Here is a 15138-nt window from a genome sequence, read left to right as displayed (position 1 = left end):
CTCTATTTCCCCCTTGTTAACTGTGCAGACTGAGCCTGCTTTAGCCAGAGAGGCAGCTTAGGGCAGCCCGGAGGGTTCTGGCCAGTGGTCAGGGCCTCACTGCAGGCCTGTCCCTGCACTAACCAGGTATGGAAATCCCCTCTGGCCTGGTCTTCTCCTGCGTGAACTGAGAATGAGGAGACACCCAGCTTTCCTCACAAGCCCATGCAAGTACTTTGTAAATAGTCAGGCAATGGACTGGGAGGGATGGCTGTTCAGCAGGAGTTTGGGATGAGCCTGACTTGCAATCTCCCAGCTTTGAGCCAAGATGAGATACCCTCCGAAGGCCATGTCTGCAACTCCAAGGCCATGGGTGGAGGGGAAGGGGAGATTTTGAGTGATTGTTTTCTAAATAAGTGTACTCATCATTCATTTATTTATTCATTCATTTATCAAGTTCAATTTATAAACAAATTTATCAAGTTCTTACGGTATGTAAGAGTCTGTTCTGAGCACTGGGAACACAGCAGTGAACAGACAGAACAGGACAGTGCATTCACAGTGTTTACAGTCTAACAGGGGAGACAGAATAGAAACAAACAAGACAAATAAAATAGGGGATGTCATTTCTATTGTAAGTAAAATACAGAGCATGATGGTTTCAAGAGGATTGGAAGGGATGGGGGGCTTGTCCTTGGGTGCTCAGTATGGCCTGTGAGAAGGAAATAGGTAAGCGCAGATGTGCGTCTTCTCACATGGTGCTGGTAGGGGTACCATGGAGAGGAATTTGGCAACATCCTTTTGCAATACCCTGGCAAAGTTACATATGAATTTATCCTTTGACACAAGATTCCCAAAGACACACTGGCAAAGATATGAAAAGACAGGCACAATGCACTTCATTGGGCACAGGGAGCAGACAAAGGTACGTCTGGATCCATAGGCACCTTGACATGTTTATTTTCCACAAAATTATAAAGAGCTGCCCAAAATGTTCAGTCACTGAACCAGCTTTTCTGTCTGGAGAAGCAGCAGCAAATTAATTTACCTTCTGGATCGCCTTAATGCAGCCCCCAGAACAATAAACAGTCACGATTCACCAGTGAGTGCTAACTGGACCCTCGGCCTTCTCCTCCAGCCCCTGATAAACCACCTCTGGATCCCACGGTTGAGGGGAGGGCCCACAAGAGGAGACGGCCTCCACCACCACGTCTGTGGCCCTCATTCTGCTTTCCCATGTCTGAGACCCTGCACCCACAGCTCAGGCTAGACCTCCAGATGCCACCCGCCCAACACCTACATTGGCTTTGGCTATTTTTGTGCCCTCAGCAAAATGTAGAGTCACCCGGACAACCTAAATCTGTCTTGTTCCTGACCAAAAAGTAAGACTTCAAAAGACACCCCCTTCCTCCAGTCCAGTGTGGCTATTAAGAGAATGGCATCTTCTGACCTGACAGTCCTTCCTGCCCTCAAACCCTTCCCCAGCCCCTCAGGGCCCATGGGAGGGTCTGACGCTTGGCTCTGCTGTCCAGTCACCATCCCTCACCCACACAGGCTGGCCCTGCCCATCCTCACGGCCTCCTGGGCCTTCTGGTGCAAACACCCTCCCCCTGGAGTCCCTCCTTGAAGCCGCCCTCTCCAGGGTTGCCCCGTCCCACCAAGTATAAAGGCTACTTTCTTCTCGGTCCAGCTGTGAAAGCCCCCTTGCCTGCCTCTGACCCCACACACATCAGCCTGCCGGTCTCTCCCTTTCCCTGTCCCGGGGGTTCCCGTCAATGGTTCATCTGCCCTCTGGACGGTGACCAATTTGAGGACAGAGACTGAACAATGTGGGGTGGAAACGGGAGGCCTCAGCGGTCTGCCCCTGGGGCTGCTCATCCAGCCCCTCGTGTCCCGGGGGCCCAGAGAGGGGATGCCCGGCCCCTCATCCCAAGGGCTCCTGGTCCCCAGGACAGCGGCTCAGCAACCAGCAGCGCAGCCCCTGGGCTGGGCGTCCTGCTGGTCTGGGAGTGGCTTCCTCGCCACCGAGGGTTTCCAACCCAAGCCATCCATGTTCTCACTTTACTGTGGGACTCGCCTCCATTCACGGCCCGGCCCTGAGGTGGAGGACCAGCTCCCTCGGAGCCCCGGAGGCGGATGGGGTGGGCCCGTCTGGCTGGTCCTGCCGGTAACAAGGCCGAGGGGGACCCCAGACCTAAGGAAACACCCGGGTCTCCGCGGCCCGTGCGGGTCCCGAGTGAGCTGCAGAATCCATCACCTCCTGGTTCTGCCTCTTCAGGGCTTCCTCCCGCCCAGGAATCTCAGCGCTGCCCAGAGCAGGCCCCCCGCTTCACTTCTGGGGGTATTTTTAGTCAGTTCTCATTACTGACTTTTTCAAGAGCTGTTTCCATAAATGGCTCTGTGCTTATAATTACCGGTCCAGGCCTCAGCCGGCTTCACAGCCCAAATTAAAAGGGAACAACCTGCCCACTGCACCACATCAAGCCCGCCAAGGCCAAAAATAGATCCAAGGAGATGTGAGCAAGAAGGATGCGGTTCCTCCAGTTCAAACCCAGGAAAGACCTGAACTGTGGGGCTTTCCAGAAAGACGTGGTCACGGTGACACATCCCCTCTCTCCCGTGGGGAGTGGGTGCCCGTGAGGAGTGGCGGGTGTCCTCCCGCCTTGTGCCTCAGCCCTGGAGGAGCCCCATCAGTGGGCAGGGAGGGTGGGGGACACATTCTTCTGTGGGAGCTGGAAAGGCCTTCGTGGCAACCCTGCATAGATGGGAAACTGAGGCCCAGGGGAGCAGAGACTTGCTGGGGGTCACGTGTCAGGTTAGGGGCCCTTCACGTGGACTTGCAGACTTGGAGCCCATGTAAAATGAGTGGCCCTGGACTTTCTGGGTGGCGATACTGGTATGGGGGAATCACCTCTCCACAAGATTCTTCCATCAACAGGTGCCTGAGAGGTGGCCTGCTGAGGCCACTGTCCTCCAGGCAGCGCCCTGCGGGGACTCGGGTCCCAGAGGAGGGACAGGGTGATCTGAAAAGACGAGGAGGCTGGAGGGACCTCCCTGGCGGTCCAGTGGTTAAGACTGCGTTTCCAATGCAGAGGGCGTCGGTTCCATCCCTGCCAGGGAACTAAGATCCCACATGCCGTGCGGCGTGGCCAAATTAAAAAAAAAAAGCAATAATAAAAAAAAAGACGGGAGGCTGGCCCTGCTTATGTGTCACCCATCCAGGCCCAGAGTCAGATTTGGTCCCCGTTCTGAGGTTATTCATAGTTTCTTAGTAGGGTCGGGGGGTGGGTAGGAGAAAAAGGGACTAGACGTGCCCCCAAATCAGACAGGCAGAAAGCAACTCCATTCCTAAGAGAAATACAGATGATCAAGGTGGAGGGCGCTCGTAGAGGTGCCTTAGGGAGGAGTGGTCAGAGAACACTTTTCTAGGAAACATAGTTGAGAGTGGTGGAAGAATTCTGACAAGCAGAAATGGAGTAAAGTATTTGAGACAAAGCACGGAGGTGGGAAATAATGTGTCAGCTCCCATTTTTTGAGCACTGAACTGTATGTCAGGCACCATCCTGGGCACATTACGCAGGCCATATTTGTTACTGTTTACCTAACTGTGTTAGTTATCTATTGCTGTGTAACAAATTACCCCAAATATAGCAGCTGAAAACAACCAACACTTATTATTTCCCATGGTTTCTGAGGGTCAGGAATCCAGGTGCTTAGCTGGGTGGCTCTGTCTCAGGGTCTCTCATGAGGTGACAGTCAAGCTGTCAGGTGGGGCTGTGGTCTCTGGAGACTTGACTGGGATGAACAGATCCACTTCTAAGCTCACGCTTGTGGCTGAGGGTAGAAGGTTCCCCATGTGGACCTCTCACAACATGACCTTTCCTCAGAATGAGTCATCTTGGGGGGTGGCGGGTAGAGCCCAAGACGGAAGCTGCAGTGTTTTTATAACCTAATCTTGGAAGTGACACAGCATCCCTATTGTCACATCCTATTGGTCACATAGACCAGCGCTGGCCCAGTGTGGGAGGACACAAGGGTGTGAAAACCAGGAGGCAGGGATCATTGAGAACTATACTGGAGGCTGGCAACCACAGCAACCCTGTGAAAGAGGCATTCTTCACCCCATTTTATAGCTGAGAACACCGAAGATCAGGGAAGTTAACTGATTTGCACAAGACCACACCCAGAAGCCCCCAAGGTGGGATTAGAGTCTAGGTGTGTCTGTCTCCAAAGTCTACATTCTTTCTCCCCATCCACAGCCTCATCAGGTTGGGGACATGTCAAGGGAACACCGCAGGGTTCCACTGGACTATAATGTCAAACGCCAAGTGCCAGGCTGGCAAGAAGGAACACGCAGAAGGATCCCAAGCAGGAGAAGCCGTGAGTGGATTTTCACTTGAGGAACTAGAGTTCCAAGAACAGGCTGAGAGCTTTTTCACCTCCATGCCTCCCTTCTGCCTGGACACCTTCCCCTTTCACCTGCTTCTGACTAAGTTCTACCCTTCTTTCAAGGTCCAGCACAGTGCCACCTCCTTCAAAGCCTTCTCTGTCCCCCAGCCAGGAGGCCATTCATTCCTCCCCCTCTTCTGGCCTAGTTCATCCCTTGCAAATGAGAGAGGGACTTGGTCTGTCTTCTGCAGCACTGAACCTTCATGCTCATATCTGAGTGGGGGAATGGCCATTTCTCCCACTTTGTGATCATTTACATTGAGTTGTCTGTGGGCCTATCTTTCCCACTGTAATAAGCAGATCTTGGGCTGGGGCTTGTGCTTTGGAGTGAGCACCAAGATAACCAGGGAGGGCAACAGCACACAGTAGGTTCCCAGGAGTGTTTGTGAAACAATGACCTCAGACTGAAGGATCCAACCTTCTCCATACCTGGGTCTTGCAGCCTTTGGCTTCCCCAGAACCCTTCCTGTATTCAGAGCCCTAGACTGTTCTGAAGGAATGGCTGCTGCTCAGGGGGCAGAGCCAGCAGTTAAAGGAAATAACTGGGTTTTACTTCTGGTCTTGTCACTGACCAGCTGGACTTAGGTTAAAAACAAACAAACAATCAAACCAGGCTAACACTTACTTTGCATTTACCAGGCACTGTTTCAGCCCTTTACATAGAGTAAGTCATTTAATGCTCATAGCCATCCTAGGATGCAGGAACTATTATCGCTCCCATTTTACAGATGAGGAAACTGAGGCACACAGCAGTAAATAACTTACACAAAAATCATATAAATATATCTTAGGTCAGACTTCCTGGGCAACAGGCTGGGTGGGTAGGTTTAGTGGAGAGTGTTCTTGCAGGGAACGAAGGAGCAGGAGTGGGCACAGTTGAACAGTGACGCAATCACAAAAGGGCCAGCCCATCCCATCTGCACGGGGAGCTCTGGGCTGATGGCCCTTCACAGTTGTCCCTCCTTGAGGCAAGGGGGCTGGGCATTTATACCCCAATAAGCCAGTCATTGGATGTGGGGTGCCCTCAAGGTGGGTGCCCAACCTTGAGCAAGAAGCTGGTGGGCTGGTGCCGAGAGAAGGACCCAGTTGTCAGCAGCCACCCTCCAAGCAGCTGGGGCAATAAGTGACTCAGTCCCAAAGAGAATATATGGGGAGCACCATAGCATCCACTAAAAACAAGTGGTAGAATGGGGATCTGATCCTGGAACCGTGCTCTTACCACTCAGCTCCAGGTCCCCAAGTAAATGATGGGGGCGGGAGGGTAGACAAACACAGCAGGCTCTTCCTCATAATTCTGGCTGCTGTTTATTGAGCGGTGCCAGGCACTTGCTAAGTTTTTCAATGCCTTAACCTATGTAACCATTGCACTATGATACAGGTATTATTATCCTGATTTTAAAGATGAGGAAACTGAGATGCTGAGACTTTAAGTAACCTGCTCAAAATCTTACACATCTCAAGTAGCAGACCCTGAACTAAAACCTGGTCTTCCCCACTGTGCTCTCCCACCCCCAAGGCCAACCCTCCTCACGGCTGTGACCCAGTTTTCATATCTGCTCCTTTGGATCTGGGTACCCAGGACCTTGGGCCAGTCACTTATACTCTTTGAGACTAAACTTCTCCCCTGTCACCTAGGGGCAATAGTAGTCATTTACCTCAGAAAGGTGAGTAAAGACTGAGAAGATGGGGGCGGGGAGGAGTAGTCAGTCATCAGGGATCCATAGGGCACACCATTCTGATGGCCAAACAGGGTTTTGGAGAAAAGAGACCCATCTTCAACTCTTGGAAAGAGAAATACCTCTGGAAACCATCAACAGAATGAAAAGGCAACCTACTGAATGGGAGAAAATATTTGCAAACCACATTTCTGATATGGGGTTAATATCCAAAATATATAAAGAACACATACAACTCAATAGAAAAAAACCCAAACAATCCAATTTTTAAAATGAGCAGAGGAACTGAATAGACATTTTTCCGAAAAAGACATACAAATGTCCAAAAGGTACATGAAAAGGTGCTCAACATCACTAATCATCAGGGAAATGCAAACCAAAACCACAATGAGCTATCACCTCACACTTGTTAGAATGGCTATTATCAAAAAGACAAGCGATAACAAGTATTCGTGAGAATGTGGGAAAACGGGAACTCTTGTGCACTGTTAGTGGGAATGTAAATTGGTGCAGCCACTATGGAAAATAATATGGAGGTTCTTCAAAAAATTAAAAATAGAACCACCATATGATCCGGCAATCCCACTTCTGGATATATATCCAAAGGAAATAAAAACAGGATATCAAAGAGAAAAAAGTGTAAGTATGGTAGTGGTCATTTTGCAGTATGTACAAGTATTGAATCATTATGTTGCACACCTGAAACAGATATAATATTATATGTCAATTATATCTCAATTAAAAAAAAAGAGATATCTGCACTCCCATGTTCATTGCAGCATTATTCACAACAGCCGAGATGCGGAAATAACCTCAGTGTCCATCTACAGATGAATAGATAAAGAAGATAAGGCGCATGCGCGCGTGCACACACACACGCGCGCGCGTGCACACACACACACACACACACACACACACACACACGGGAATGCTATTCAACTATGAGAAAGAAGGAAATCCTGCCATTTACGACAACATGGATGAAACTTGAAGGTATTATGCTAAGTGAAGTAAGCCAGAGAAAGACAAATACTTCATGATACCACTTATATGTGGATTTTAAAAAGTTAAAAAGTCAGAAGAGTAGAAAAGTGGTTGCCAGGAGGTGGGGGTGGGGGAAATAGGGAGAGGTTGGTAAAGGGTACAAACTTTCAGCCATAAGTTGAATAAGGTCTGAGAAGCTAATGTAAAACACGGTGACTATAGTTGATAACACAGTTATATAATTTTGAAATTTGCTAAAAGAGTAGAAATTAAATGTTCTCACACAAAAAAAAGAATACATATGTGAAGTGATGACTGTGTTAATTAACTAGGTGGGGGGAATGTTATATGTATATGTATAGCAAATCACCCTGATGTACACTTTAAATAACTTACAATTTTATATGTCAATTATACTTCAATAAAGTTGAAATAAAAATAAATGAATAAAAGGTAGATAGATAAAAGGAAAAATAATGTGGTCACTTAATAGTCGACTTTCAAGACAGATAAAGGATTTATTGTTAAGTGAAAGACAAAATGGCAAAACAGTGGGCATTTAGATTCCACTTTGTAAAAAAGAATAACACAAATTGATAAAATATCAGGGCTGGTTGCTGGGGAAGGGCTAAGCTAAAGGATTAAACATTGGTTCTAACTGAGGTAGACAGAGGATTACTAGGAGCTTCCATATTATATGTCTCTAGATATATGGTCTGAATTTTCTATCATGAAATTCTATAATGAATCTATACGGTATGAATTTTCTACAACGAATATGCATCAGTTCTATAAATCCCAAAACAAAGATATTTTGAAAATCACGTTCCTAGTTTACAACACACGCTCACATTGAATACAGTCCAATTCAGCAGCACGTACTGCACCTAATGATGGGCCCTGGGCCGGGGGGAGAGGCAGCTTCTGTGTAGGACAAGAGCAAAGGAAGTGCAGGCAGGGAGACAACCTGCTGTGTACCTTGGGAAAACCACCGAACTACCCTGAACCTCTCTGTCCTCTTTTTAAACAAAGATGTGACAGTAAATGTGAGATGAGATGAAAGCACAGACATGGAGGTTCTGGGCATGTGGTCATCACTGGGTGTCATCTCACACAATCGCTGTACAGCCCCTAGGGTGGGTACCGTGAGTATATCCGTTTTATAGAGGAGACTGAGGTTCTGAGAGGTGGACTGAAAATCCAGATCACACCGAGAGTAGTGGGTGGAGTCAAGATGCAAATTCTGTTGAGTCCCAGGTCAGAACCCCCAGCCCAGTCCTGCCTGCCCTCCCACTGTCCTTCCCCTCTCGGTTTCCAGAGAGAGGCGGCACTGTCTAGACCACGTGACAATCACTCTGTGGCTGATGTACTGTTATCTGTCTCTCCCACTGGAAGGTCAGCTCCACAAGGGGGGACTTAGTTTCATTCCCTGTTATAATCCAGGAACTAGAACAGAGCCTGGCACAGAGCAGGTACTACATGACTATTTGTGGAGTGAATTCAGGAAAATATGCAAGAATTGCCTACTAAAGAACCAAAGAAAGTGACCCTGGGGCTCACGGAGGTGAGGTCAGGGGGCTGAGCAGGACCCGGGCCAGGTCCCTCGCTCGCACTGAGCCCGGCGCCTCCCGAATCCAACAGCCCCAGCTCATCCCCACCCCCATCCTCAGCCCCCCAGGATTGCAGGAGTGAATTAGACCAGTCCTGGGAAGGGGCAGGACAAAAGTGAAGATGGCCCATCCAGTTCTGACTACACTTCTGCCTGCAGTGCCGTTTGTGCCTCAGTTTCTCACTCTGGAGCCTGGGCACCTGGTGCTCCCAGGACAGGAGGCGGAGAAGGGCTCAGGAGGAACATGCAGAGGTGGTCTCTCCTGCCTCATTCCTCCCTCAGGACTGGCTGGGCCGGCTCAGGCACTCGGGGGTCCCGCCAGTCACACCGAGCTGGGCGGAGGGATGGGTGGTGGTGTGAGAAGCTGCCTCCGGGGAGCCACAGGGCCGGAGCTGGGAGGCACCTCGTCTTTCTGACACCATCGCTGTGGACTGGACAGGAAAGCAGAGGCCCAGAGAAGGGAAGCGGTGTGGCTCGGGACGTGCAGGAGTCCACGGCAGGCCCAGGAGGGACGAGAACCTGGGCGCTGCCTCCCAGATCAGGGCCTCCTCCCCTGAGCTCAGGCGGCACCAGGGACAGGCTCCGTCTGCTCCTCGAGGGCGGCCCCGTCACTGTGTCCTGGCCAAGGGGAGCCAAGAGTCCACAGGCGGAGGTCGACAGGCAGGCCAGGCAGGGCCCAGCTCTGACTGCGGCCCTGGCCCCCAACACAGGCCCTGTCAGTCACGACACGGCTCCTAAAGCATCTGCGCAAAAGCAGAGGCCTGATCCCTGGACGGCAGGCCCAGGCCTCTGGGTCCTACAGGTGCCACTGACGGTCAGGGGCCCGGCAAGCACCAGGCCCGGCTGGCTTCTCAGGAGCTGATGAGGCCAATAGCAGAGGTGGAGCTGGAGCCAAGAGGTGTGGGAGCCTCGGCGTGGGCACTGATGCCACGGCGACTCTGCTATTAGACTCCACGGTGGTTCAGGGGCCGCTGACCTTCAGGGGCCTGGAGTCGGGGCCTCCAACGGAGGAAACAATCCTGGTAGGTTCTAATCCCCCACATCAGCCTAGGTAATTACCAGTTAAAACTACTCGAACTGAAGGAGTTTTACTAGTGCAATTAGTACATGAGAATAAAGAAGGCCCTCAGACAGCTGGCTGGACTGCCCACAGGCCAGGCTTCCACTGAACAAAGATCTGCTTGTTAATCCACAGCGTCAGAGGCCTTAGACCTTCATGAAACACACAGAGGTGGTGTGGGAAGAAACTGGGATTTGGAATCCACAGCCTGGATGATGCCATGGACGTGCTGTGTGGCCCTGGGTCGGTTATTTAACCTCTCTGAGCCCATGAAATAAGGCTGGAAAAACAGCTTCACAAGTTGCTGCATGGATGAAATGAGTATTTATAGGACTATGGAACTTCAAATGCTAGTTTTTATTCAAAAACAGATAGAAACACCTTTGGTTGGCTTTAAACATCTGTTTCTGGGTTTCACATGTCTATAAGACATGTGGGGACATTTCCATCACATCCACACCAAGGCTGAGCAACAGCTGGGAGGGTCTGGGATCAGCACTGACCAGGGCCAGGTTCACCCTAAAAAGGGGGCTGACTTTCTGCCCCTCCCCCTCTGTCAACCTATCACACAACAACTCTGAGGATAGATCACTAGGAGCCCCATTTTACAAGGAGAGATCTGAGGCTCAGAGAGGGCAAGGGACTTGCCTAAGATCACAGAGCAGAAGCAGGAGGGCAACCAGCTCCTCCTGAGCTCAGGGTGCTGCTCGACTCACAGCAGCAGCTCCCACCAGGGCTGTGCACCCCTTGCCCCAGGGGATGCTGGGGGAAGAGGGACATGGGCTAGGCGGTGACTCACTCAGATGGACGGCTCCCCTGGAGGCATTCTCAGGGTGGCTGCATCCACAGCTCTTCTTGGTCCTGAGCCCGGGGTCAGCTTGCCCCCAGCACAGAGCTCCAGCCTCAGTTCCACATGTGGTCGCTTCTGTCCCAAGTCCCCACCCCTGCCCTCTAACCAGGAAGGTGGCATCTAGAACCCGCCAGCCCAAGTCCTGGGCCTGGCACTGGGCTCTCAGCACAGGTTAACGGCTGCCTCCTGCTGCTCGCTCCCCCACCTGAGGCCCATCACGAGCTCTGGTTTGGGGGGGACGGGCCTCCTTGAGGCAAATGGCTGAAGACCCACAAGACTTACTGTCACTCTGACCCATGGGTTCCTCTGCCGAAATCTCTCTGAAAGCTCTCTCCACCTTGAAAGCCTGCCCTCCTGACACAGAAATATCACCTCCTTGAGCACTGGATGGAGGGCCAAACAACCTGGGCCTGTCCTGGCTTGGCCACATAGAGGCCACGTGGTCCTGAGCAAGACACTGCCTCTCTGAGCCTCACTGTCCTCACCTGGGAGATGGGGATGAATATCATGTCGCTCACAGGGCTGTTGGGAGGGTTAAGAGCGGTGCTGTAGGTGAAGGGAGGCGGTGGCCACGGCAAGGGTCCTCTCCCTGCTCTGGGTCCCACAGCTCTCCCCACCTGGGGCTGAGCTGTAGTCCTTGGGTCCCCAGGTCCAGCCTAGTGTCTGCCTCAGCCCAGACTCCTGCCCCTCACTGGCCACAGACAGGAGGCAAAACAGGTGGGGGACATATGTTCATGAATGTAGATTAAAGAGAGTTTAGTAATGGAAAACGTTATCTCTGAGAACTTTAAGGGTAAATGACTCCACGATTTGGAGTATAATTTCTGCAGAGAGGAAAAGCTGGGCTTTACCTGGGAGAACAAAGAGGGTCCAAGCTGCCCATCAGGTCATTCAATGGCCTGGACACTCATTCCATGACAAGCCAAGTCCCGGGTGTGAGCCCAGGGTGGCAAGACCACAGTCCCTGCCCCGCCGAGCTCAGAGTCTACTCCTTCCCCACCGCCCCACCCCCCAGCAGCACCCCGCCCCCAGGTGGCCCGGGGAAGAGGCTGCTGTGGACTCAGAACATCCGGGTCCTCATCTCTACCTGGTGCTTTGATGATGTGACCAGGGTTTTCCACGCTGAACTTTGTCCCTCTCTTCAGTATCGCCCTTATCACCATGACAGCATCACAGCCTCTGTTTACTCATCTGCCTCCCCAGGACCAGACTGTCTTCCTGGCACTGCCCGCGTCCACCCGACACTACATGAATCTTACCGTCGGGTGTGTTTGGCCGCGGGTGAATGTACGCCTCTGGGACTCACATCCCTCATCTGTCCCTGCCGGATCGGCCGCTCACCGACCCCCACCCCGCTGAGACTTCGCTGCCCTGACCTGGTCGGTTTTCCCTCCCGCGGTTCCTCGTCCACGACAAGGTGATTCCCCGCTCCCAGCAGGGCGCTCGCCCTGCCCGAAGTGGCGCACACGACCCTGCAGCCCGCGCTCAGCCCCCGAGGGGCCCCTCGGCCCGCCGTCCCCCACTCGCCTTCTCGTGGGGTCGCCGCCGCCCACCCCGAGCCCGCTCTCACCCATGTTGACGAAGCTCATGACCAGGTCGGCGCGGCCCAGGCGCCGCTCGGGGGTCCCGCCGTCCTCGTCGTCGTCGCCGGCCATGGCGCGATACAGGTCCAGCATGAAGAGCGGCGCGGACGCAGGCAGCCGGGCGGCGGCGGAGGGCGGCGCGCGGGGCCGGGGCCGCCCGGGCAGCCCGAGCACCGCCAGGATCTCGCGCTGCAGGTCGCGGCGCTCGCGCGGGCCCAGGCGCCGTTGCGGGCAGCCGGGCGAGGGGCGCGGGCCAGAGGCGCCGCCGCCGCTCAGCGCGCACAGCGCCAGGCCCAGCAGCCAGAGCGGCCCGGGGCGCACGGCCATGGCGGGACCCGGGCGCCCTCACCGCGCGCGCATCCGCTCCCGGCCGGGCCCGAGGCTGGGGCCGCCCCGACGGCGAGCGGCGGGCCGGGCTTGGGGCCGGCGGGACGGGGCGGGCGTCGCCCGCGACGCAGCGCGGTCCCTAGAGCGTCCGGCCCGCGGCGCCTGTCGCGGCTCCGGGTAGTCGGATGCGGCCGCACCTCCTCGGGCAAGGGCTCCTCCGGGGACCGGGGACCGTCGGCTAGTCTGTCTGTGCCGCCGCGCCAGACAGTCCGGCTGCTGCCGAGGCAGCTCAGCTCAGAGGCGGAGGGCGAGCTCCCCCCGGGCTCCGGGAGGAGCGGACCCTCAGTCTGTGCCGCGCGCCCCGGGCCGAGGTGGCCTCTCTCAGTCCAGCTCGCAGCCGTCGGGTCCCGCCCCCTCCGGACCCAACCAATGGGGGCACAGGGGCGGGGCCAAGTCCACGGAACAGAAGCCCCAAGAAGGGTTTCTGGGGGGCGGTTGCTGATGCCCCAGAGATACTACCCACTTGTGGGTGGCGGGCGGGACTGGCGAGGAGTCCGCAGCCCTGCCGTCGGGGGCCTCGCGGTCGTCCTGGGCTCCCCTCCCGCCGCTGGCCACGCTGTCGGGCAGCCGCGGGGACTCGGCCTGGGGACCCAGGGTAGCGGTGCGGTCCGGGGAGATCAGACCCTACGCTCCAGCGGGGCGTGTCCTTGATCGCCCTGCCAGAGCTGGATCCCAACTCTCCGTCCGGCCCGCAGAGTGACCTTGCAGCCCCACCTGGTGCGCGGAGTGTCGCCGCAGGACCCGAAACGCCTCAGGTGGGTGCCAGCCAGGCCCGAGAGTGGGGCGCATCCCTGTGCGAGCAGCTGGGCCCGGGTTCCCGGCCACCGCAGCTCCTCGCCGGCCTCTTGGCGCCTTCCCCGCAGTCCCCTTGCGTGCGCCTCTGGGAGCTCTCTCCCGGACACCTGACGCCGGCTCCGTCACTGCTCCTGGCGCGCCCACCCGCCTGGCTCCCGCGCGCTCCCGGCTGGCGCCTCCGGCGGGCCGCCCCGGCAGCTCCAGCAGCCGCACTGACACCACTAGGTCTGGCTGGGCGCCCTTCGGACCCCGGTGCCGGTCCAGCCGCGCGCGAGATACGCGCACCCGCTTCCCGCCTCCCGCCGGTCAAGGAGCTCTGGTGCCCTTCCTGAGCCTCTGCGCATCTGAATTGTCACGGCCCTCAGCGGCTTGCGAGAGAAGGCTCCTCACGGAAACCCCTCCATTGACTAGCCCCCTTCTGCACGCCCTGCTCTTCCCTAGGTGCCTTCTCACCGCATTTATTCGTTTATGGTTGAGGCGCTGCGCTGAGAGGAAAAGACCCTTAGACTGAGCTCTGAAGGCCGGAAGGAATTGGCTGGGATGAAGGAAAGGTCAGTGGGAGGAGAATGTACCAGGCAGAGGAAATAGCTTGTGCGAAGGCCGAGACTCCAAGGAGCGTTAACAGTGGCAGGCGACAATCAGCACTGTCCATGTGCCAGCCATGTTCTGTACCATTTCTTTCACGCTCACACGTTGTCACAGGGTAGATACCTAACCGCCCCTCCCCCACCTCATTTAACAGACGAGGAGACCGAGGCACACAAAGGTTAAGGGACTTCCCTCAGGTCACACAACACTGGAGCTGGGCTGCAGCAGGTGGGCACGTGCAGGTGAGCTGTGCAGTGGAGGCTGGAGAGCCTGGGGGGCAAATGGCCAGCTGAGGGTGAGGCTGGAGGCACTGACAAGGGACAGACCACAAAGGGCCTTGGAAGGCTAGAAGAGGGCTCTGGGCCCCTGACCATAATGGTGCCCTAATGTAAATTCAAGATTAAACTTTAAAATTATGTCCAATAAAATTCACATTTTTCCATGATCACTTCAAAAAAATTTTAAATATCAAATAAATCCTTAAATAATCATCTGCTGTTGCCTTAGCAACATGCCTAGTCTGTCTTACCCAACAGACAGACCACGTGTAAGGCAAGATAAGAATGCTGAACTTTATCATAAGGATAATGGAGATAAGCCATTGAAAGTGCCCAAGACAAGACCAGAGCCTGGATACAGAAGGGACTCCAGGTTGGAAGGAGGGAGACTGGAGTCAGGGCCCACAGCTGGGGCAGGTACAGTAATGGGAGGGCAGGAAGGAAGACAGTAGCAATGGGTGGAAGGCAGAGGAGAAGGCTGTTTAGGAGGCTGAATCCACAGGGCTTGGTGACTGCATGCAGAGGCAGGGGGCAGAGTCAAAGGGGTGTCCCCTTGTCACACTTTGTCAGGGTCTCTGAATCTCCTGCCCCCTTCACTGTCCCTGTCTATGTCCCTGGGCATCCCTCTGCATTCCCCTTTGAGTCCACACCACATCACTGGGGGTCTCAGATCGAGCCTGTAATTCTCTGGTTGTGTATTGTACAATGCTGGCCTCCCAGCAAGACTGCAAGCAGCCCAGTACCAGTATTCTTGTAATAGCCGAGATCATTTATCTCAATTTTGGATGAGTGGAAATAACTGTGATCTTTAAACAATAGGCTCACATTCCCATAAACCTAAACAGCAGGTTATAGCCAGTCCAAAGGGCATCACCCCACAGTTCAGTTTAGCAACAACCA

General features: G+C 54.2%; 1 protein-coding gene across 2 annotated transcripts in view; it reads right to left on the bottom strand.

Moving 5' to 3' along the window:
* BMP8B (bone morphogenetic protein 8b) overlaps positions 1–12517 on the bottom strand; it is a gene marked incomplete at its 5' end in the record, with an annotated part of 33374 nt that extends 20857 nt beyond the window's left edge. For both annotated transcript variants that reach the window (XM_082366535.1, XM_082366534.1), the window contains one exon: positions 12178–12517. In XM_082366535.1, coding sequence (XP_082222661.1) covers positions 12178–12517 — 340 coding nt within the window. The remainder of the gene's footprint in view (positions 1–12177) is intronic.
* Between the last annotated feature and the right edge of the window lie 2621 nt (positions 12518–15138).

Source organism: Balaenoptera borealis, assembly GCF_965194805.1.
Source record: "Balaenoptera borealis genome assembly, chromosome: 1".
NCBI lineage: Eukaryota > Metazoa > Chordata > Mammalia > Artiodactyla > Balaenopteridae > Balaenoptera > Balaenoptera borealis.
The sequence above is the reverse complement of the archived record's forward strand: the minus strand, read 5'-3'. Positions and strand labels throughout refer to the sequence as shown.